Source organism: Ursus maritimus, unplaced genomic scaffold, assembly GCF_017311325.1.
Source record: "Ursus maritimus isolate PB19 unplaced genomic scaffold, ASM1731132v1 scaffold_2, whole genome shotgun sequence".
NCBI classification, from domain to species: Eukaryota; Metazoa; Chordata; class Mammalia; order Carnivora; family Ursidae; genus Ursus; species Ursus maritimus.
Genome location: NW_024424452.1, coordinates 75,762,593 through 75,785,729, shown reverse-complemented (window position 1 = coordinate 75,785,729; position 23,137 = coordinate 75,762,593). Strand labels below are relative to the sequence as shown.

The 23,137-nt window shown below is 50.6% G+C and overlaps 2 protein-coding genes across 2 annotated transcripts; one reads left to right on the top strand and one right to left on the bottom strand.

Moving 5' to 3' along the window:
* Window positions 1–2,552: 2,552 nt before the first annotated feature.
* On the top strand, window positions 2,553–15,515 carry MYOC (myocilin). The gene is made up of 3 exons (XM_008696237.2): window positions 2,553–3,215; window positions 12,572–12,697; window positions 14,170–15,515. Exons 1-3 carry the CDS (start codon window positions 2,654–2,656, stop codon window positions 14,952–14,954), a joined length of 1,473 nt encoding a protein of 490 aa, XP_008694459.1. The 5' UTR covers window positions 2,553–2,653; the 3' UTR covers window positions 14,955–15,515.
* Window positions 15,516–19,593: 4,078 nt separating this feature from the next.
* MYOCOS (myocilin opposite strand) lies at window positions 19,594–22,924 on the bottom strand. The gene is made up of 2 exons (XM_040634594.1): window positions 22,830–22,924; window positions 19,594–20,301 (listed from the first exon to the last, which is right to left on the bottom strand). The coding sequence occupies exons 1-2, from the start codon at window positions 22,922–22,924 to the stop codon at window positions 20,178–20,180; spliced, it is 219 nt and encodes a 72-aa protein (XP_040490528.1). The 3' UTR covers window positions 19,594–20,177.
* Window positions 22,925–23,137: the final 213 nt, after the last annotated feature.

Here is a 23,137-nt window from a genome sequence, read left to right as displayed (position 1 = left end):
AGCAACGGCTCAGCCACAGACGGCCGGCAGGTCAGGGGAGATAGAGAGACTGGGAGGGACGGAACGCGGGCGAGGAAGAGGAACGATGCGCACACCCGTGGGAACTGAGCGGAGGAGCCACGGGGCTTACCGACTGGGAGCTCCTGGGTCATCCGAGGCAGTGCTGGCCCCAGAAAGGCTCTCAGTCCAGGGGAAGTCAGAACAGCATTCCTGAGTCCTAGATTCCTCCCTGACAAGCAGGGTAATCTGGAGCAAAATACGGCAGAATTACTCACGTTTCTCCTTATGTAAACTGCTTTCCTCTGCCGAGCCCGCAGCACAGGGACAATCTCAGTCCTTTGAACAGAGAGAAAACGTTCCTGAGAGTGAAGCCAAGCAGATTTGAACCAGTTCTTGCTGACTAGAGGATACTCACAAAATCATCTTGGTAATGTTTACTATCTGATTCAGGAACTGAGAACAGGACCCTTCCAACGGCAGGAAACAGACACCTGTTTGTAAATGTCTCAAGTTCAAGTTTAACTTGAGAATCAAATAGGAATAGAATCTTCTGGGGTGCCTGGGTGGCTCAGTCGTTAAGTGTCTGACTTTGGCTCAGGGCGTGATCCCAGAATCCTGGGATCGAGCCCCACATCAGGCTCCCTGCTCCGCTGGGAGCACTGGGAGCCTGCTTCTTCCTCTCCCACTCCCCCTGCTTGTGTTCCCTCTCTCGCTGGCTGTCTCTGTGTGTCAAATAAATAAATAAAATCTTAAAAAAAAAAAAAAAGGAATAGAATATTCTGAGCAAAATCTATTTTCCCAAACACAAGGTTAGGCTGCAGGGGCACATCTGAAAATATTTACTTCACAGATATTGAAGATGTTTTTGGTATCAGACACTATAAATTGCTCAAATGTAAACGGTATTTTAAAAGTTACTGGTGAGGCCAGTACACACAATCTGATTTGCACAGACCTCCTCCTAGCATTTTCGGTGTTTTTTTTTTTCATTTGTTATTTGTTTGTTTGTTTTCTCTTTTGGTTTATTCATGTAAAGCAGGGACTGTTAAACAAGGCTCCAGAAAGCCTGTGAAGGGAAAAAAAATCACATCTTTATCTTCTGTATCTTTTTTTTTTTTAAGATTTTATTTATTTATTTGACAGAGAGAGACAGCGAGAGAGGGAATACAAGCAAGGGGGAGTGGGAGAGGGAGAAGCAGGGAGCCTGAGATGCGGGGCTCGATCCCAGGACCCTGGGATCATGACCTGAGCTGAAGGCAGACGCTTAACGGCTGAGCCACCCAGGTGCCCCTATCTTCAGTAACTTCTAACTAAATTTTAGGTTTGACATTTCATTCCGTTACGAAAATAGCCATAAATCCAAAGCTGTATGAGCAGTTCCTGTGACTTTGTCGCTACCCGTAGGAATCGCAGACATTTTATGGTACATTACGGTTGGTGAGTCCATACAATAAATAGCATTTACCCTCAGACTCCTTGGAAATGAGGCAACCTTCCCTGTTTTTAAGTATTTAAAGATCTTGTTTTTAAAGACAGGGCACCTGGCTGGCTCAGTGGTAGGGCACGTGACTCTTGCTCTCAAGGTCATGAGTTCAAGCCCCGTGTTGGGTGTGGAGCCGACTTTAATACATTAACTGATTTAAAGTGTTAATGAAGAAGGATATGTATATTTCAAATTTTAAAAATATTTTGATAATAGTATTTCAATATCATGTGCTTCCTTTGCAGTCATGTATGTATTTTCTACATTTAAAAACATCTTCCTGAGAAGGGTCCCACAGATGTCATCAATGACGATGCAGGCGCTTTTGCTCTCTCTCTCTCTCTTTCTCTCTCTCTTTCCCTCTNTCTCTCTCTCTCTCTCTCACACACACACACACACACACACACACACACACACGGTAAGAACTAGCCTCGAGGCCATCCCTGACAAGGGTGCCTGATATGCCAGGTCTAGAACTAGAAAGCCCTCCCAAATACACGCCCACCCTTGTTTTAAAGCTAGGGGCAAGGGAAGGATTCTGCTTCCAACTGCTTCTACAGGATTGCTGTCGCCTGAAGCTGGTGGCTTGCTGCCCTTATATTCTGGCTGGCTATTTGTCTGTCACCACCACAGGGAGAGAGGGACCGTGTCTTAAGAATACCCGCATCCCCAGTTTCTAGCACAGTCCACGATACGGAAGCAGGTCTCAATAAAGTTTGCAGAGTAAATGAAAATACAAACTAGAAATGAATCCTTGTTGAAAGAGACGGGCACGTGGTCTGGGTGAAGCGGGCCTGTGTGAATGTGTGTATACGCACTCGGGTGGGGACACAGGGAATATTGAAGGGGTACGGGGTGCATAAAGTGAGGCATTCTTTTTTAAAAGAAATTCAAAACAGACTTCTGGAATGTCATATTCTAAGACGCTTTCTGGCCGTGTGAAAACAATTCCCCTGTGCATGGCCCCACCCAGCCTCACGTGGCCACCTCTTGCTCCCCCCCCCCACAGGGGTGGCTCTCCAGTATATATAAGCTCTGTGCAGCCCAGGCATGAACCAGCGGGGCCACCCATCCAGACGCCTCCCAGAGTAGGAGAGCTTTCCCGGGGAAGGCTTGCCCAGCCCCTGCACTGAGGGCTTCCGTGCACATCACTGCAGCTGCAGGCCCAAGATGCCAGCTGTCCAGCTGCTGCTCCTGGCCTGCCTCGTATGGGGTTCAGAGGCCAGGACGGCCCAGCTCCGGAAGGCCAATGACCGGAGTGGCCGATGCCAGTATACCTTCAGTGTGGCCAGCCCCAATGAGTCCAGCTGCCCCGAGCAGGGCCAGGCCATGTCAGCCATCCAGGACCTGCAGAGAGACAGCAGCGCCCAGCGTGCTGACCTGGAGTCCACCAAAGCCCGGCTCAGCTCCCTGGAGGGCCTCCTCCACCAGCTGACCTCGGGCCGGGCTGCCGGGCCCTCCGAGACCCAGGAGGGGCTGCAGAGGGAGCTGGGCACCCTGAGAAGGGAGCGAGAACAGCTGGAAACCCAAAGCAGAGAGCTGGAGGTGGCCTACAGCAATCTCCTCCGTGACAAGTCAGCTCTGGAAGAAGAGAAGAGGCGACTGGGGGAAGAGAATGAGGATCTGGCCCAGAGGCTGGAAAGCAGCAGCCAGGAGGTAGCGAGGCTGAGAAGGGGACAGTGTCCCCAGGCCCACAGCTCCTCTCAGGACGTGCCACCAGGCTCCAGGGAAGGTAAGAACATGGGGCGAAGGGCACCCGAGTCCAGAAGGTGACATGGTTCATAGTCACCTGTTACAGGTGGCCCAGGCTTGCCTTTCCGGCCTTCTCCTTTCTCCCCGAGCCGGTACCTCTGGCACGAGGCAGACGACTGAAGGAGGGCAACGCAATCACTCTAACATCTTACTAGTCATTTCGCTCCTGAGAGTTCTGTTTGGGTTAGTGGCTCCGAGTTCTTGTGCCTCCCATGACGGCCCTCCCAGTCATAGCAAAGTGAGAAATATAAGGACCAGGTGAGACGTATGTGTAGATCAGTAGAAAGTTGCCAACTATCCTCCTTAGAAAATGCCCTTTCGTGACTCTTTGCTTGGAGATTGTGATTTCTACCTTTTGTTGTTAATATAACCTCTATTTATGAGATGCCAATAGATCTATGAAATCATGATGGATGGTAGGGTTTTTTTTTTTTTAATGTCCTTTCTTGGCAAAATAAAGAGGTGGCAACCCTTTGTCGGGTTCCTCAGTCTATTGTTTGGGAAATTTCCCTACCCTTTGCCCAATCCGAGAACCTCTGCTTTCAAGACCCCAGGCCACTCCTTGAGGTGGTTCTTTCTCACTGCGACGCTCTTCTGTTCCTCCTGCTTCCTGCTTGAAGGTTAGTCCGGGCATGCGCGCTGCGAAAGGGGGCCCTCCCGCCCCATTATTCAGGAGGATAGTACTTGTGTCACTTTTTGTGCGATCGTGCTCCCAAATATTCCCTGTTTCATAATTTGTTTTCCGATCAGGAGGAAACAAGTGAGCAAATCCAACTGTGGGACTGTCAGTCCAGACTCTTCAGAGATCTCAGCCTCAAGCAAGAAAGACAAGGGGGTGTGGCTTGTTCTAGATTATAGGGGTTATGGAGATGTCGTGGCCCAATGCAGTGCCCGGCTTTGGATTGGGTCCTACATCCAGGGGAGAAGAGCCACAGGGACAGGTTGGGAATCGCTGAGGAAATTTGAATATAGGCCGCTTCCGAGGTCCTGTTGTTGATGACTGCTCGGTTTCTTGGGTGAGAGATGGTATGGTGGTTATGATGCATATCCTTCTTCTACGGAGACTCATGCTCACGTACTAGGGAGGTAAGGTGTCCGAATGGCTGCAGTTGACTTTCAAATGTTTCATCAAAGACTGTGAATGTATCAACAGTGACAGAAACAAAGGAAAACAAATGTGGCAAAATATTAACAATTGGTGAATCTCAGTGATGAGCACCTGGGGGTCGGGGGCTAATTGCATGATCCTTTCAACTTTTCAAATTGTTTGGAAATCTTCAAAATAAAACTATTATTTTTTTAGAAAGGCTGTCTAGGGGCACCTGAGTAGCTTGAATGGTTAAGCATCAGGCTCTTGACCTCAGCTCAGGTCTTGATCTCAGGATCATGAGTTCAAGCCCCACCTTGGGCTCTCTGCAGGGTGTGGAGCCTACTTAAAAAAAAAAAAAAAAAAAAAAAAAAAAAAAAGCTTTCTACCTGAGAGGCAAAGTCTGCATGTAAACGAGAATAAAAAATCCAAGAGTCGATGCCTGGGTATGACCCTGGGCAAGTCACTTAGCCTCTGCACCTTGGTTTCTTATCCGTTAGGCGGTAATGAAAATTCCTCCTGTGAATGATTTTTTTGGGTTCAAACAAGATAACTCTCAGGTGTAAATGATTTTTTTAAAAATCCTGTATTTCTATAGTTGGAAGACACTCGATTCTAAATTTTACAACAAAGAAAAATAAGGTCTGAAGACACCCAGGGCCCTGGGTGGCACAGTGATTGGTGGCGGCATGAAGATTTGTTGGACCGGAGTCTTCGAGCACAGATAAAAGAATCAGCATTAATAGAAACATGATGAAGCATTACTTATTTCAGACTGTTCAGCGATGGAGTCATATTCTCAACAAAAACCCGTGTGTGTGTGTGCGAGCGTGTGTGTGTGGGTGGGTGGGTGTGTGTGAAAACAGAGGCAAAGTTTTGGTTTTTTTATTGTCCTGTGGTCATTTAACAAGACCGAGGGAATTTATTAGATGTGTTCTCTAATTTTACATTTCTTTTTCTTCTTTCCAGCTGCCCTACTTTTGAAATAAGGACAACAGCCTATTAGAGTGAACTCCAAGCTTGGAAGGTCTTTTTAGCAATGGGTGTTTTTTTCATGAGCAGGAAATTACATTAGTACAAGAACCTTCTACGTTCTGCAAAAGCAGCCTGCAGGGCGTCTGATCCATTGGCTTGTTCTGTGCAGATGTGGAAACTGAGGCCCAGAGCTGGTCCATGGCCACCTGGCCAGCCAGTGGCACAGCCAGAACAGAGTTCTAATTCGGTCCCTCCCAGCTGAAGTCCCGTGGCCCTTCGGGACCTTGAACTGACCTCTGGTTTGTAGAACCTAAAGATAAAAGACAGGAAGCTTACATTTATTTGATTATTATTATTTTTAAAGATTTTATTTTTTAAAAAGATTTTACTTATTTATTTGAGAGAGAGAGATTGAGCATGGGCAGAGAGAGGGTCGGAGGGAGAAGCAGACTCCCCACTGAGCAGGGAGCCCGATGCAGGATTCGATCCTGAGACTTTGGGATCATGACCTGAGCCAAAGGCAGTTGCTTAACCAACTGAGCCACCCAGGCGCCCCTAAAGATTTTATTTTAAGTAATCTCTACACCCAACGTGGGGCTTGAACTCACAACCCTGAGATCAAGAGTCACATGTTCCACCAACTGAGCCAGCTGGGGGCCCCAGGAAAGTTACATTTAGAAACGTTTGGAACAAAAGATGGGCTTCAGGGTCCTAGATCTGAGGGTAAAGGGCTTTCTGGGTGGCTGGAATTTAAGTGTGGGTGTGCTTCATGTAGGGGCAGCAAGACTGAGGCTGCGTGAGCCCAGCAGAGGGAGGCCACAAAGGTGGACCTTTTCTCACTCGGCCTGTCATTCACACTGTCACCACCACTGTCTTTATTGTGCAATTGTTACCTAGAAAAAGGTCTCCTTAGAATCACAGAAATCACGTGTGTGTGCGTGTGTGTGTGTGTGCATATATACATAATTTTGTAGTAATCGTTTTGTAGCAAAATGTCTGGAAGCCTATTAAGCCCAAAGTAGAAAAATGCAGATTACCAGATGATAAATCAGAGCTGACTACTAGTGTCACCAGAGAAGCCCCCTCTTCCCTTTATCTGACCCCTACTTCAGATCGGTCCTCCCAGAGAACAGAGCCTGGGATGGGGGCCTGTGTGCGGTGGCTTATATGGGCCACGATCCCAGGGAGCCGAAGCTGGGACAGGGGAGAGTGAGTCAGGGAAGGAAGGGGAGCCAATAAGGAGTGGGGGGCATTCTCCAGGGGTCCCCACAGTGGGAGGTGGAGGCTTGAGGCCTCCACGCCCTTCTGGGCAGCTGTGTAGACTGCCGTAGAGGAAGGGAGCATTCCTTCATGCTTCCGCTGCTCTGCTGGCCACGGGTCATCGCCCCAGAGGGTATACCCCACGTCCACAATGTGCAGGTGTGGGCGCCAGGCTGGCTCTTACAGAGAGTCAGAGAAGCGGTGCACTGCCACTGAGGCTGGGTCCCGGCGCGTGGCCACAGCAACGACTGGGGAAAGGTGGGCAGGATTAGAAGGAAGAGCACCAGAGGTGTTCAATGCAATAATCGCTGGTGGAGGTTACCGTGCAGATGAGAAATAACAGGGAGAAGCACCCAGCACAGCGTCTACGCAGGGTGGGCATGCCGTAAGCAGATAGTAACTCTCAGGGCTTCTTTTCCTTTGAGCTGCGCTACTGTTTTAAAATGTCGTTTAATGATTAAAACATCGAGATAACAGTTTTGTAATGCACCTTGACCCTAGAGACAGTACCGGTTAGAGCAGCACCCAGGACGTTAGTCCGCCCACTAATCTTCACTTTCCTGGGGAGTTTCTAGGGTAAGCTCTCTACAATGTGTCTGCAAGGCAGGAGTGAGGGAGATAGGGCAGAGCAGACAGAAAATTTCCAGAATTTTGTAAGAGACATGAACTTTTCAACCACAGAAGAACTGAATTTTAATAGAAACAAATAAAAGCTCTGAAAATGTTTAGCTATTGGATACAATACAGTCAATATTTTCATAACCTCTTTTTGTTTTCTCCCCACATTCAGAGTGAAATAGGGGTGATTTTTAAACATTCCAGAGAGATTTTAATTTTGACACACTGTTATTGAGGACGTTTCATTTATACTTTGAGCTAAGAATACTGAGGCTCAGAGAGGTTGAGTAACTTGGCCGAAGTCACACACCTGGTACAGGGCAGGCCCAGACTAGGAAGCTATGACTTGGGGCCCAAGCCAGGCTGGTTCGCAGGACAGCTTCCCAGCCTCTGGGCTGTGCATGCTCTCCCGCCTGCCCCCCCCCCCTGGCCCCGGGGTTCTGTCCTCATGCCAGACAGCGCTACTCTGGGACCAGGCTGACCATTGCCAGGTGCTCCTGGCTGACACGACCAAGACACAGCCAGCAGGCTTGTCATCCACCCATCCCATCTGCCAACTGAGAAAGGGCCCTGCACTTATTCCAAAGCCATTCCCTGACATTATGTTTCACTGTGGCTGTTTACTCCAAAGAAAGCACATGAGCTGTGGTTCCAGCAACTGTGAAGAAAGGCGTGGGGCTGAGGCAGGGACAGGGACAGGGAGAGGGAGGGAGAGGCAGAGAGGAAGGGACCGGGAGAGGGAGGAAGAAAAGGGGTCCCTATGCAGAGCCGCGAGGGCCTTGGAGGCACCAGGAAAGGAACTCTGCCCCAGCCGGGAACCTGGGCCCCCTCTCCTTTGGCAGCCAGAGGAAAGGCTGGGCTCCCCAGGTGCACAGCCTGGGAGCTGTGTGCACATGCGCACCAATGTGGTGGCCTCCGAGCTCCGCTCCAGGAGGGGGTCGCCCCCCAAAGTTCTGAGCAGCAAGTTTGCTGCTGGTGGGAAGCCTCAGGTAGCGGTCTGCACCCCGTCAGGAGACAGAATCCACACGGCAAGTTAAGTCTTAGAAGTCATAAGTTATATATTAAAAATATTAAGAATTGGGTACGATGAGAGCAACTATGAGGTATAAGTATACTGCGCGCGGCACCCTAGGGCTGAGGAAAGGTCCCAGACGAAGGACAAACTTGGAAAGGGTTCAGGCCTTACTGACGAAGGTGAGGTCCAGCCCATCGGAGAGCAGAGAAGCTGGCCAGTTTGTCCAGGCTGGAGCTGGAATGGCCACCTCCCGAGGGCGACAGGCAGCCTGCGGCGTGGGGACAGTGGAGGCAGGGACAGGCTGCCCGAGCCCTGCAGAGCCAGCCGGGGGGCTTGCAGGGGAGGCCGGCAAAGCACGGGGTCCCTGTGCAGGGACTCTGGGTTCCGCGGGCAGGGCTGTGGAAAGGTTACGGCCAGGCTGAGGCTGCAAGGTCACAGAGGAAGCACGTCTTGGACCCGCGGCTGGGGCAGGGCTCCGCCAGATGTCCTCGAACTCACACTGCCAACCCAGTCCCCGGGGGCTCCTTGCCGCTGACCTTCCTCCCACAATGTCCCTCCAGCGCCCTCTACCGACAAAGCTTGACACCGTGCTCACGATTTTGAAGGAGAAATCTTTGTTTTACAGAAAGCATCTAGGGAAGGATGCGTTTGGCACCAAGGGGCAATTAATTTATAACTGACAAACCTCCCCCACCACGGGGTGGAAAAGTTCACAACTTCCATGGCCTTGGCAGACTTGGGCTCAAGTCCTAGTCCCATCACTAACCAGCTGTGTGATCTCAGGCAAGTTACTTAACCTCTCTGAGCCTGTTTTCTCTTCTGTAAAATGAAGATAATATGGTCCACGTCAGGACTGTTATGTGGAATAGAGGTAATGAGCACAGGACCTGGCTCATGGGAGGCACTTAGTAACTAATAATTAAATTAGTTGCAGATTGCAGTCCTAAGGCCTTTTTCTATTTCTTTAAAAGCTGTGAAGGTATCGGATCACATAAATAATTTCTATGAAACTGCTTTGAAATGCAGAGACAGCTATAAGCACCTGTTGATCATCTCTTTTCACAAAGGATCTGTTTTCAGTATTTCAGTATTTTAGCTATCTTCAGGGAAGTCACCCCGGAAAATGCCTGTTTGGATCTGTTTTCCCCACTTTCTTTATCCTCTCTTTGGCTGAAGTGGGCATTTTTCTTAATTTTCTACTCATTGACTTGCAGGTGTGTGCCCTTACTTTTCTCAGTAAGTCACTAAGCTCCATGGTCATCCTCGCCACATTCACAGAATAAAATAATGTGCCTCAGGTGTGAGAGGAAGGAGCTGGTACCGGGGAGGCCATTGTATGGCAACTGTGGGTCCCAAGCTGAAGGGCAGGGGACTGGGGTGGGGCAAGGGAACCCTCTAGAAGTTTTGTACAGATGCCACTGCAGTATTTCTCACCTCACATTGCCTAAAATTAGCTCCGGTATTCTGAGAATTAACTGAAACAATTAAAGCAGTTTGAATTATTCTGAGGAATAGTCTGTGATGGTCAGAGGAAAGGTACCGAGGAAAAGAAACAGCTCACCTCAGGGAGTTTGCTCAATGCTTTTGAGAAATTGAGAAATGTTGCTGCATATCTGAGCCTCCACTCAGTGTGGGAGGCTGGCAGGCAAGTCAGGGGTGGGTTGCTCCTCGTAGCCAGGGGTCAAGGCTCTGTCATTATGTTTTAGGCCTAGGAGAAGGCGTGAAGACGGGAGACGCAGACACAGAGGGCGCAAGTCTGCGCTCCAGGAAGCAGGGACGGTTATAAACAGCTCTGCTCGCCCCTTGTAGAGCAAGGGGGTCCCTCACTCTTACCTTTCCCTGGCAGCACACAAGAGCAGGGAGCCTCGGGCACCCCGCCCCTCTGCCATGCTGTCCACAGGGCAGCACCGATTCTCTGGTCTGACAGCCCTGGGAGAGGGGGGCAGGGGCTGGTGAGGGTCCTCAGTTGGTCTAGGAACCTCCGTCTGACCTAGTGAATCAGCCTCTGCCCTGGGTACCCCCTTAGGTGGAGGCAATCTTCAGAGCGAAGAGCGAAGGAATTTCCTCACCTCAACAGATTTTCAGGCAGATAGGAGATTGAGGGAACAAATTAATTTCCTAGGACCCTCCAGGAGCCATTTGGATTGTCCAAGGGGTCCTTGTTCCCAAATTGGCCTGGAATGAACCCATGTTACTCCTCAGCGAGAGGACTTTGCCAGACCATGAACTCCTCAAGGGGACCATGGACCAACTGTAATTATTCACCATGTATTCCGCACCCAGAACGACCTGGCACTGGTAGGTGCTTCAGAGGGGCTGGCTATTTAGATGGGTGGACAGCTCCCCAAGCCTGGGGAGACTGAAGACCTGCCATGTCCCCGGAGGTATTCCCGATCGCCCCTGGACTTTGGGGTGCACATGCTACACATTTTGGCTTAAGGGTCTTAACTGTTCATGCAGCCCACTCCGGACTGAGGGACATCCCAGGGCAGAAGGATGCACTCCCTCCAGGGCCATCGCTCCCAGGGAGGCCAGTTAACGCCTGCAGAGAGCACTGCAGGGGGCAGCCCCATGCCAGCCTGAGAGCCTCTTAGCTGGATAGGAAATGTTCTCTACCTCCCTCTAGTACTGTGCATTGAAGCTAAATGCCCCTCTAGTACTGTGCATTGAGGTTTAATGCCAGTAACCATAAGGGGCACCTGAGTCCAGACATGTGAAAATGTGAAAAAATGTATGTGGCTTAAAATTGATGAAATGTGTGTAGCCAGAAGGGTTAAGGGTTCCATTGTCAGCTTCTGCGCCTGCAAGGTTAAATTTAGCAGAGTGAAGCGAACAACATGATAGAAGACAGACCATCTTCCCGACCTTCTCGGCTGTGCAGGAGCCCAGCCCCAGGCACTGACTGCCCCCGGGGACAATGACACGGGAATCCTGACTGGGGAGCCAGGTCACTCAGCGGCAGAGAGCTGACTGAGATGGCCCGCGAGAGAAAAGGCCAATGTTTAAAGCATATCTTTTTATTCTGATGCTTTGACGTCTGGGCCTCACAGGGTTAACTGATTCCTGGGGACCTGTATGACTCACCTGCCGGCACGCCTTTCATATGCACACCCTCCGACCCACAGCCCAGGCCCCGCCCCACGCCACGCCCCCACGCCACGCCTCCGGGGGCTCTGACCCTCGTACTCAAGGCCGCTGTCCACCTGCCCTGATCACCTCAGAGCTGGGGACCAGACAACTAGGGACAGCCTGTGCCCCAGGGCCTGCTGAAATTATTCACCTTAGCCAATCCTAAGCCTGCTTACCTGGTCTCACCCGTTCCTTCCCACAGGAAAAACAATAAAGGTTCTTGCCTATGTTTCCCCCCCCCCTCCTGAGGGACCCTGATGCTGCCCCATGTGGCCCCTTTGGCATGAGTGTCCCTGCCCCTTGAGAGCAGTGAGTATAACAGACTATCTTCTCACTAGCAGTCAACTCCCCATCTGTCGGCCTCACCATACCTGAATCATAAACCTACATTTTAAGACAGCTAAGCCTGTTCCTTGTGGCTCTTGCTTTTTCCTTGTATTCAAGGACTCTTGTATGAGCCCAATCCTAAACCGAAGTAGCGAAGTGTGACGAAGCATGGTAACTTAACCTCTAACCAGTGTCCTCCACACCCCTTCCCTCAACATGCGCGACCCCCACCCCCTCCCTCGAATTCCTGCAGCAATCCCGCACACCCGCAGACAGAGTATTTCAGCCCAGCATGTAAAGCTGAAGACGTTACCTCTCACAGGAACATTTGCATTAGGACAGGGAAAACAACCTTATGTCATGCAGGGAATTGTTAATGTTGAATTTCAGGCATCCCTGAAGATGCTGAGGACCTTCTCAATATCCCTGAATCACACCTCACCTGCTCATAAATTAGGGAATTATTTTAATTGTGTACAAGCTTACTTTATTTTATGTCGAATACCCTATTCTGGGCAAGGCACATCGCTATGCAATTTATTATTCGTGAGCTTTTTGTTATGGGAATTTTTCAAACATTCACAAAAGTAGAGAGAGCAACAAGAACCCCAGGGTACCCATCACCCAGTTCCAACAGTTGTCCCCCAAATCCAATCTTGTTTTATCTCCATTCTCAACTTTTTAAAAATCTTTTTTTAGTTTTTGTTTAAGTAATCTCTACACCTGACATGGGGCTTGAACTCATGACCCCAAGATCAAGAGTCACGTGCTCTTCTGACTGAGGCAGCCAGACACTCCTACATATTTATTGTCTTAAATCCCGAACACCATCGTATCTTTGGAAGCCTATTTAAATACCATCCTCAACATAGTCATCGTGCTGTTTTCCCTCATAGTACAAGTTTGTGTCTTTCTTTTAATACAGTTTCTAAATGGAATGTGGAGACCGTGAACTTCCAGGAACTGAAGTCAGAGTTAACTGAGGTTCCTGCTTCCCGAATCCTGAAGGAGAGTCCATCTGACCATCCCACGAATGAGGAAGGAGACCCTGGTATAAAGTTAATTTTTCCCTTTTATACACACATCGTCTTTACCTGTGACTCGTTCTGTGTTCAGAATTGGTCAGCCGGCTTCGTGGGGAGGGTGGGCCACTGGTCAGCCCTGGCAGTGAGGCAGAGAAGGGGGTGAGGAAGAGCCCCTCTCTGCTCCTTTTCCAGAGCACGCTGGCAGGCAAAGCCCTGTATCTCACTCACCACCCACTTGGGGATGGTGGGCTCAGCTGGGCTGCACTGGGGGAAGAGGAGAGATAGGTTTATTTCACCCACTTGATTGCCACATAGAAATTCGTTACATTTTTTAGTAGATCCTTCATATCTTTCTTTATCCTAGGGTCAGGTGACATAATGCACCATCTCAGCACATGGTCAGCACATACTCAGAAAAAGTACCTTTTCTGAACTTTGGGTGCTGAGGAAAGGTACAATTGCCCCTCTCCAAAGTGTTCCCTGAAAGCCCGACTTTAAGGCAGGCTGTGGTTTTCAGAAACTGTGACTATCCATGTTATTGACAATTATTTCCAGCAGAAGAGCATGCATGGCGATTCCCTGAGACATGAGCAGCAAAGACTTCCCACCTTCTACAAGAAAAGTGAAAAAATCAAAGAGATCTGTTGTGTTTGTTGCAGCTAAATCTAAATTTTCGACCATTTCTTCATTATATTTTAAAAATTATGTGCAGGTTTTATTGTATTAGAATGATGCCTGATCTATGTGGTCCTTCGCTTTGGGATTGAAGAACTTTGTTTTACAGGGTTTCTTATAATGGCTTGATTTTTGTTTCGTTTTTATTTTTTTTCAAGATTTTATTTATTTATTTATTTGAGAGAGAGAGCACCAGTGGGGGGGGGGGGAGAAGGGGCAGAGAGAGAGGGAGAAACAGACTCCCTGCTGAGCAAGGAGCCCAACACCAGGATCCATCCCAGAACCCTGAGATCATGATCTGAATCAAAGGCAGACGCCCAATGGACAGAGGCACCCAGGCGCCTCTGTTTCATTTTTTTAAATGAAGGAAATCAGACATGAAAATCATAAAGAGTAGTATAATGGACACCTGTGAGTTCCTGCCTAGCTTCCACTGAATATTAGAAATATAGTTTGAAGCCCTCTGTGCAGCCTTCCTCTTTACAACTGATACCCAATAGGAGAAGTTCAATTCATAGGATATATGGATCACATAATCCTTTCTGGGCATTTGCTCTTTACCCAGTACCTAATACGTATAAGCCCATTTAACATTTACAACATCCCTCCTACCCAAAACATGATCCCCCTCTACAAGTGACCAAGCCAAGGTCGAGGGGGCTGAGGGACCTGAACATGACCCAGCCAGCGGAGGGTAGAGCCTGACCTCAACCCCAGACGCTCTGTCTCGGGGGCTCTGGCTTTGGCCGGCTCTGCCCCGCGGCCACGGGGCGCAGAGACGGCGGAAAAGCGTCCCGGGTCATGCCTGTCTTTACCTCCCCAGGATGCGGAGAACTGGTTTGGGTCGGAGAGCCGCAGACCCTGCGGAGAGCTGAAACAATCGCGGGCAAGTACGGCGTGTGGATGAGAGACCCGAAGCCCGTCCCGCCGCACACCCGGGAGACCACGTGGAGAATCGACACGGTGGGCACGGACATCCGGCAGGTGTTGGAGTACGACCGCGCTGCGCAGTTCCTGCAGGGTTACCCCTCCAAGGTGCACGTGCTGCCGCGGCCGCTGGAAAGCACGGGCGCCGCGGTCTACCGGGGCAGCCTCTACTTCCAGGGCGCCGAGTCCAGAATGCTGGTCCGCTACGAGCTGGCCACCGAGACCGTGAAGGCCGAGCAGGAGCTCCCCGGGGCCGGCTACCACGGGCAGTTCCCGTATTCGTGGGGCGGCTACACGGACATCGACCTGGCTGTGGACGAGACGGGCCTCTGGGTCATCTACAGCACGCAGGAGGCCAAGGGCGCCATCGTCCTGTCCAGACTGAACCCGGAGAGCCTGGCCCGCGAGCAGAGCTGGGAGACGAACATCCGCAAGCAGTCAGTGGCCAACGCCTTCCTCATCTGCGGCCGCCTGTACACCGTCAGCAGCTACTCGTCGCCCGATGCCACGGTCAACTTCGCCTATGACACGGCCACGGGGCGCAGCAAGGCGCTGAGCGTCCCCTTCAAGAACCGCTACAAGTACAGCAGCATGGTGGACTACAACCCGCGGGAGAAGAAGCTCTTCGCCTGGGACAACTTCAACATGGTCACCTACGACGTCAGGCTCTCCAAGATGTGAAGAGCCGCCGGCATCGGGAAAGGCCGCGGCGACGGTGGCTGGGGCTCCGGAGGGCGGAGTCCGCCGCCCAAGCCCCTGCAGCTTTTCTCGGCTTTCTCCGCTTTCATTACTCGCCCAGCAGGACGAGCGGGGTCACCGGGCCTGCGGGTGTGGGACGAGCGGGCGGGGGTGAGACGGTTACACGGCCCACGGGCTTTTCTTCCGGCAGCTGTTCAAGGGCTGTGTAACCGAAAGAGTGCAAGTTTTGGGGTGACTTGGGGCACAAGTTATAATGCATAGTAGTCTCTTCACGAAAGCACAAGGCTTTTATAAAAGGCCCTCGCTGGCTAAAAAGGCTGTGTGTGCAGGAGTAGGGCGCGGGCAAAACAGTTCGCCCCTCCCCGTGCCGTCGAGGGCCACCGTCCGCATGCTGCCTGGTTGCAAGCCACAGCTAGAGGAGGGGGAACAGCTCTCGTGGCCAGCACTGAACACCTGCAGGTGGGCTTCTAATGCTTCTCGTAGCGTCCAGTGGGGCACCACATAACCTCTGCCCTGTGCAATAAAGCCATCTTACATACGGTCCTCCAAGAACTTCGTGGGTTACTTAGCTTAGGAGAAGAGCACTGATTGCGGCCATCGGATTATTCCTTTGGGTTGGGAGCGGTGATTGCAGGACTCTAACGGTGTGTGTGTGTGTGTGTGTGTGTGTGTGTGTGTGTGTGTGTGAGGCCTGCACCTGGGTTTGAGGTGCTGCCCAGGATGACGCCAGGCCAACAGTAGAATCCAGCCCTCCGCTCCCCCATCTCCTGGTGTTCTTGGTCCTTCCCAAACCATCGTCTCTTTCCCCAGCTCAGCCTCTCTTCCCCCTGGCTCCGTGTTGCTTCTTACTGGTTGTTGTGGGCGTGAGTTCCATAAACTACAACCCCAGGTGAGCAGCCCGGACACCACTGGTTTTTAGTAAATGAACTTACTTGCTAACTTGAGGTGCCGTCGTCCCTGGCGGTAGAACACTGCCTTGCCATCCAGCGTGGACTCTGTCCCCTTAGCGTGTTTTCAGTCTGTTCAGGTTTCTCCGCTGCCCCGTGCTCCTCCGGGCGGCATGTGTGCTCCACAGCAGCCAGGGCCCTCGGCCCAGGAGGGAGAGGCATCAGGCAGAGATTCTTCTCGCACCTGCCGTTGGTCACCAGCGCAGCCTCCAGCATTTGCCACTGACTCGTCTCGGCGTGTGACCTCCGCGTCCTGGAGGCCAGCTCCAGCAGGCTGCTGCTTTCCCCAGCCTGTCCTGTGTCCCCTCAGGCGCTCGCGTGCACCAGAGGAAACTCAGGGTGCTCAGGCCCTCTCTCCTAGATTGGCCTCGGGGTCCCTTCTGCTCCTCTGCTGGTGTGGGGGCCACTTCCCTTAGAACTTTGCCACCCACACAGGATTTACCTGGAAGCAGGAACCAGTCTCCTCTGCCATCTCATGCACCAAACCGTCTGCGACATAAAGTCCTGACAAGAACTCTCTAGAATCGAAGCTCTCTTTCTCTCCTTTTCCTGGCTTCCCCCAGACGTTATACAGACTGCAGGGATGCCATGGTCGAGCCCTTTTCCTGTTTTCTTCTCAAATCTTGTTCACGGGACCAGGGCTCAGCGTTTTGGTTTCTAAGAGAACCAGCACTTAAACGTCAAAACCCTGGGGGCACCTGGGTGGCTCAGTCATTAAGCATCTGCCTTCGGCTCAGGGCGTGATCCCGGCGTTATGGGATCGAGCCCCACATCAGGCTCCTCCGCTATGAGCCTGCTTCTTCCTCTCCCACTCCCCCTGCTTGTGTTCCCTCTCTCGCTGGCTGTCTCTCTCTCTCTCTCAAATAAAATAAATAAAATCTTTAAAAAAAACAAAAAAAAGTCAAAACCCTGACTTTAAAGACAAGTCTCTCTATCATGAGTTCTAAAGAGTATACTTTGGAAAGCAAAACCCAGAATATAACTTGTCTTCCCCACTGAGTCAGTCCTCACAGAGGCTACGCATGCCAAGCGTGAGCAGGAACTGGGTGAGATGTCTCTCCACAGGTGTATGCGTCTGCTCAGGCCACCGTAACGAAGGGCCACAGATGGAGTGGCTAAACAGTGGAAATTTATTCTCTCACAGTTCTGGAGGCTGGAAGCCTGAGAGCGAGGTGTCGGCAGGGTTGTGTCTTCTGAGGCTTCCCTTCCTGGCTTGGAGGTGGCTGTCTTCTCCCTGAATCTCCACAGGGTTCTTTTTCTATGTGCCTTTGTGCCCTAATTTTCCCTTTTTTAAGAACAGCAGTCAAATTGGATTAGAGCCCAGCCTCTGTGACCCAATTTTACTGAAATTACCTCTTTAAAGGTCCTGTCTCCAAAGACGGTCACCTTCTGAGGTACTAGTGGTTAAACCTTTGACATACGAATTTTGGGGTGGGGGGACACCATTCAGTCAGTACCAACTGGATAGCACCACAGCACCCCAATGATAGCAGACTCTTAAAGACTAGAAAACCCAGAAGTAGGAATATGCATGAGCTCATTCACCCTTCTGAGCCCCTGTAGCCGCCAGGTGCTCGAGTGAAAAGTGGAAGATGAGGAGACAGCTTTGGGTGAGGAGACAGGCCGTCACAGCTCACACACTGGTGAGGAGAATCCTCACACAGACCAGCCCACAGCTCCTGTTCTTTCCCTCTATCAGCTCCGGCTTTGGGATGGAAGAAGAGAGTGAACAAAGGAGGAACGAAGGAGGGAAGAAGGAGATCTTTCTGCACTTAGCTTCCAGGACCCGAGGCTCCCCCTACATCACTGATGGCTCTTTTGGTTTCTCGAGCTGTTTCCTCCGTTCAGCCTGCGTTAGTCAGGGTTCTCCAGAGAAACAGAACCAGAAAGAGATGGAGACATAGATATGAAAAGAGATGTAGTATGAGGAATTGGCTCATGCCAATGGTGGAAGCTGAGAAGTCCCACGATCTGCCTTCTGCAAGCCGGAGACCCAGGAGTCTGGTGAAGAAATTCAGTCCAAGTCCGAGGGCTTGAGAACTGGGGGAGCTGACAGTGTAAACCCCAGCGCAGGGGCAGGGAAGACACATGTTCTGGCTCCAGCAGGCAAGAGGGAGGCAGAGGGGGCGAATTCCTCCTTCCTCCAGCTTTTTGCTCTATTCAGGCCCCACACTGGGGAGGGCAGTCTACTTTACTGAGTCCATGGATTCAAAGACTAATCTCATCTGGAGACACCCTCACATCACACCCACAAACAACATTTCACCTGGGCACCCATGGGGCCAGTCAATTTGACACACAAAACTCACGATCACATACCCTCAACCTCTGTTTTTTTAAGAGTGTATTTATTTATTTAAGAGAGAGAGAGAAAGAGAGAGGATGAGCAAGGGGAAGGGCAGAGGGGGGAGACTCTCTGCTGAGCAGGAAGCCCAATGTGGGACTCGATCCCAGGACCCTGAGTTCACAATCTGAGCCAAAGGCAGACGTTTAACCGACTGAGCCACCCAGGCATCCCTAGCCTCAATCTCTTAAGATTAAAGTGTTTCAGGGCTCAATGGTCTCCTTTTTACCTTTCATGGTCTCACCTAGCATCGTAGCTCTGAATCCCGCATCTATGTTGATAACCCCCAAATTTATACCTCCAGCCCACACCTTACTCCGAAACTCCAGATTCATATATTTATTTGCACACTTGACTTCTACATTTAAATGTTGCTTGGGCGGGGGCACCCGGTTGGCTCCATTGGAGGAGCATGCAACTCTTGATCTCATGGTTGTGAGTTCGAGCACCACGTTGGGTGTAGAGATTACTTAAAAATAAAATCTTGAAAGAAAGACAGAAAGACAGAAAGAAAGACAGAAAGAAAGAAAGAAAGAAAGAAAGAAAGAAAGAAAGAACTGGAAATAAAATACCACAAGGCTTAGTCTTTCTCGCTTTTGCCCTCCTGGATTCTATTCTTTACATGCTGTTTGACCTTAGACAAGTCACTTAACCTCTCTGTTCCAGCACGAATAGAACTTTCTGTAATGTCAGTCATGTTCCATATCTGCAACATCCAATATGGTGGCCACTAGCCCCATAAGCTACTGAGTATTTGAAATGTGGCTAGCGAACTGTGGAACTGAATTGTATCTAATTTTAATGAATTTAAATTTAAGTAGCCACATGTGGCTGGTGGCTACCCTACTGAACAGTGTAGTTTTGTTTCGTCATCTGACCGAAGAGGAGGTCGTGAGGATGTGCAACGCCGAGCTGGCTAGGACAGTCACTCCATGCATGCTCCCCCCACCCCTGCCCCATGCTGCTGCAAGGAAGCTGAGCTGATCAAAGGCACAGTCCACTATGCGTGTAGGGGGACCAGAGTACATTTCTAAGGGCAGGCTTGGAGAGAGGACACCCACAAGGACCTTATGAAGTGGATGAAATAAAAGACAGCACCTCAGGATATTTCCTGTATGTGGATTTGAATGATCACATTTTTAAAAGAATTTTCTTTTTAAAGGTTTTATTTATTAATTTGACAGAGAGAGAGAGCAGGAGAAGCAGGCTCCCCGCTGAGCAGAGAGCCCGACGTGGGGCTCAATCCCAGGACCCTGAGATCATGACCTGAGCCGAGTGATCACATTTTGATGGCTTCAAACTGCTCAGAAGCGCCCCAGACGTCCTTAGAAGTGCAGAGTCTCGAACATGGGATCTGAGCAACAGACTTCTCTCCCACTCTGCACTTGGCGCTTTTCAGGTTGGGCTTCTTCTGCTACAGAGTTAGAAATGCACTTAAGCCTCCTGGAAGCACACCTTGAAGATTCCGTCCACGAACGTGGACACAGTCAGCCCGGCGCTGGCGGAGAGGATACCGCTCAGTTAAACTAGCTCTCGAGGCCATAAAGCTGTAGTGTCCCAGGCTGAGTTTTGAAAACCCAAGTATCTCATGGTTCTCTGGAGCTCAAATCTTTAAAGTCACAGATTCCTGGATTTTCATTCATCCTGATTTAATAACAAATATTGAAGCCTCATCTTTTTTTTTTAATTCAAATACAATTGACCACATCTATAGAATGACAAAATTAAAGATCAGATGTGGACGTGTGTCAGAGACTTGACTTAAAAAACCAAAGATTGCTCTAAGTGCGTTAGTGAGGATAAACACCGCTCAGCCATGATCGTGAGAGAAGCAAAACAGGAAAGAAAGAACAAAGATGTTCCAAGACAGTCTTCAAAGACACCCCCAACTTCGCCGGAGTGCTGTAAGTGCAATTAGACGCTGTTGTCTTCGACCGGCGAGGGAGGAGGGGCTGGGGGCTCTGCAGGGACTTTCTCCAAATCCAGGGCGGAGGGAATCTCTCTGGCTTCATCACTTTTCTTGGTAAATCTCTCTTCTCTGGGAGGAAAGGCACAGTGAGTGTTTTTTAAATACACATAGGATTCTTAAAAAAAAGAAAAAGAAAGCCCCAGATCCCAGGACCTAAAGTGAACCACTCAGCATGTTGAAGGACATCCTTCCTGACTCATCTACCCAGGCTTATGGAACTGTCAGCTGGCGAAAGGGAGATGGGCTCTGTTCACGCTTCACCTGTCCAGTCAGCTCTTCCCAGAGCTCTGCCGTCTCCTCTCCTCCACTGGCCCCGTGGGTCCAGACCCACCAGCCTGCGCTCTGTAATTTCAGCTGAGCCCAGGCTCGCTCTCCAGGTTCTGTTGGCATTCCAGCCATTCTCTGGCCAGTTCAGCCTTTAAAAAAAATATATATATATATATTTATTTATTTATTTATTTATTTGGGGGTTGGAGAGGCAGAGGGCAAGGAGAGGGAGAATCCCAAGCCCAACACGGGGATCAGTCTCATGACCCTGAGATCATGACCTGAGCTGAAACCAAGAGTCGGTTGCTCAGCCGACTGAGCCGCCCAGGCGCCGCTGGCCGATTTGGCCTCACATTTACTTTGCCTGTCCTTTCTGCCTAACATCACCCCTGCACTCCTTCAAGCCTGCAGGCTATCCTACCGTTCTCTGGGGTCTACCAGGGTGTTCCCATCCTCCTCAGGGCTGGGCTAACCCTGTCTTCAGAAGGAGAGGACCAGCCTGTCAAGTGCTTGAAGAGTCGGGAACCTGGAGCTACCAACTTCTGACCTGCAGACTCTCAGCCACACCTCATGATAAGCTTCTCAGCCCAGCAGGCTGAGAGAGAAGGTGATTGACCCGGGTCACGCTCGAGGCTAGTAAAAGGCAGAACCCCGATCTCCTGAGCACAAGTTCACCACTGCACGTCCCAGTCAGAGCTGAGCCCTAACTTTGCTGGAGGGATAGGAGGTGACGGGGAGGGAGGTTAGGGGAGGCTTCAGAGTGTGGAAGCTCTTCCTTTTTCAGCAGGTGCTGGGGCAGCGACCACAGCCCCCCGGAGACACAGCCCACTCTCACGAGATCAACCAGGGCTGTCAAATTTGCCATGTACCCCTGTCAGTGAAGGTTTGCAACACCCCATATCTATAGTAAGAAATTGTACCTAAGGTTTTTTTTTTTTAAATCAATTCGCAAATGTCGCACATCCCCGCAAACTCAAAGGTCAAGAAATATTGTGAGTGATACCGGATGGAGGTCCGTATTTCAAATCAATAATTTTTATTTTTTGGCCAACTACATATCAGTGTTAATAAAGCCATTACTCTTCCATTCATACTGTACCTACAAAGAAAACCAAAATTGTCCGCTCTGCCAATTTTTGTTGTTTACTTACATTTGCGTTATTAAAAAGATTTCAAGCCAGGTTTCTTGGCAGAAATTTCGTTCGGCTGCTTGTCTCTTTGGAGGGTTCCATTCATTGAGACCAGATAACATAACTTGTAAACCCACTAACCAACACAAGTAAATTGCAACATATTGGCATTTGCCACAAGTGAGGGAAGAAGCCATGCCCCCCCCCCCAACTTCCTCCAGCTTGTAGCTCCCATCCCCCCACAGGAAAGCCTCGGACTGGACACCTGACGGACACACAACAAAGGAGCTGCAGCTAGCTGGTCGCCAGTTCTAGCTGAGCTCGGTTTTCATAGAAATCGGAGTCCTAATCGTTTCTTTCTGCACCTTTTTGTAGCAGAGGTCTTGGGCCCCGACTAGGTCTCAGGATCTCAGACCAGAGAGAGGACAGGGCACTCCTCAGAGGCCATCATGGGCTCATCGGAGTTAGCAAATCAAAAGACAGGGTGCCCAGTGAAATTTGAATTTCGGATAAACAACAACTGATTTTTTACTCTAACATTGCACGGATGTCCTTAGGCCATAAAACCTTTTTGTTGTTTATTTAAAATTCAAATTGCACCAGGGCCCCTGTATTTTATCCGCTAACCCCACCATCAGGGAAGGCGTCAGGCAGTGGGGGTTCAGAGCTCTGACCTGGCCCACAGGTGCTCCTGCTGCAAAGCCTCTCCTCGGGACCAGACCGACCGGACGCGCTGTCAGCATCGCTTCCAAAGGCCGGCCGGCCCTGGACTGGGCTCCAGGCCTGCAGTGGTGAAGGAGAGGGAAAGCTCCTGCCTGCAGGAGGCCTAGTTGGGAACGAGGACAAGCTGCAGGGAGTCCAGGCTGTCCCCAAAGTCATGCACTTTTATACCGGGAGGGTCACCACCACTTCCATCCAATGACCCAAGAGATCCCCACCCCCCCAAGTGAAGAGCCACTGATCCGAAGTCCATCCCAGCACCCTTATCATCGCCTGTTGAAAGACCACGTAAATCTGTTTCCCATCGTGGGTGACAAAGCAGTTTCTCATCCCTAAAATCTGCCTTGAAGCAACGGATGAACATGTTTGAGCACGTTTACGCAGACCAGTGTTTTCTGCGGTTTTGGGCGTCTGGTGGGGATCGGCACTTACTGTCCCGCCCACCCCCACGACCCAGTGCACCAGAGAGCTCTCAAGTACCTGGTGGCCATGGTGACTCTGCGCCTGGTCACCTCCGAGGCCAGGTCTCCGTAGGGCAGGTTATTGCCTTTGACCGTGGGGCTCTTCTGAGCCATGGCCTTGCACTCAGAGGACTCAAGGAATTTGGGTTCACGGGCACCTATGAATCTAAAATACAAGCACCAGTAAACAGACTCCAGGGGGCAGACGTGGGTCCAGCACAGCATGGCCTGCAGGGCACGTGGGCTGCCACATTCCCAGGGGGACCTCCCTACAACCCCACCCCACCCCCACTCTCCCCCAGCCCCGCCTGTCGCAAGGCAGATAGT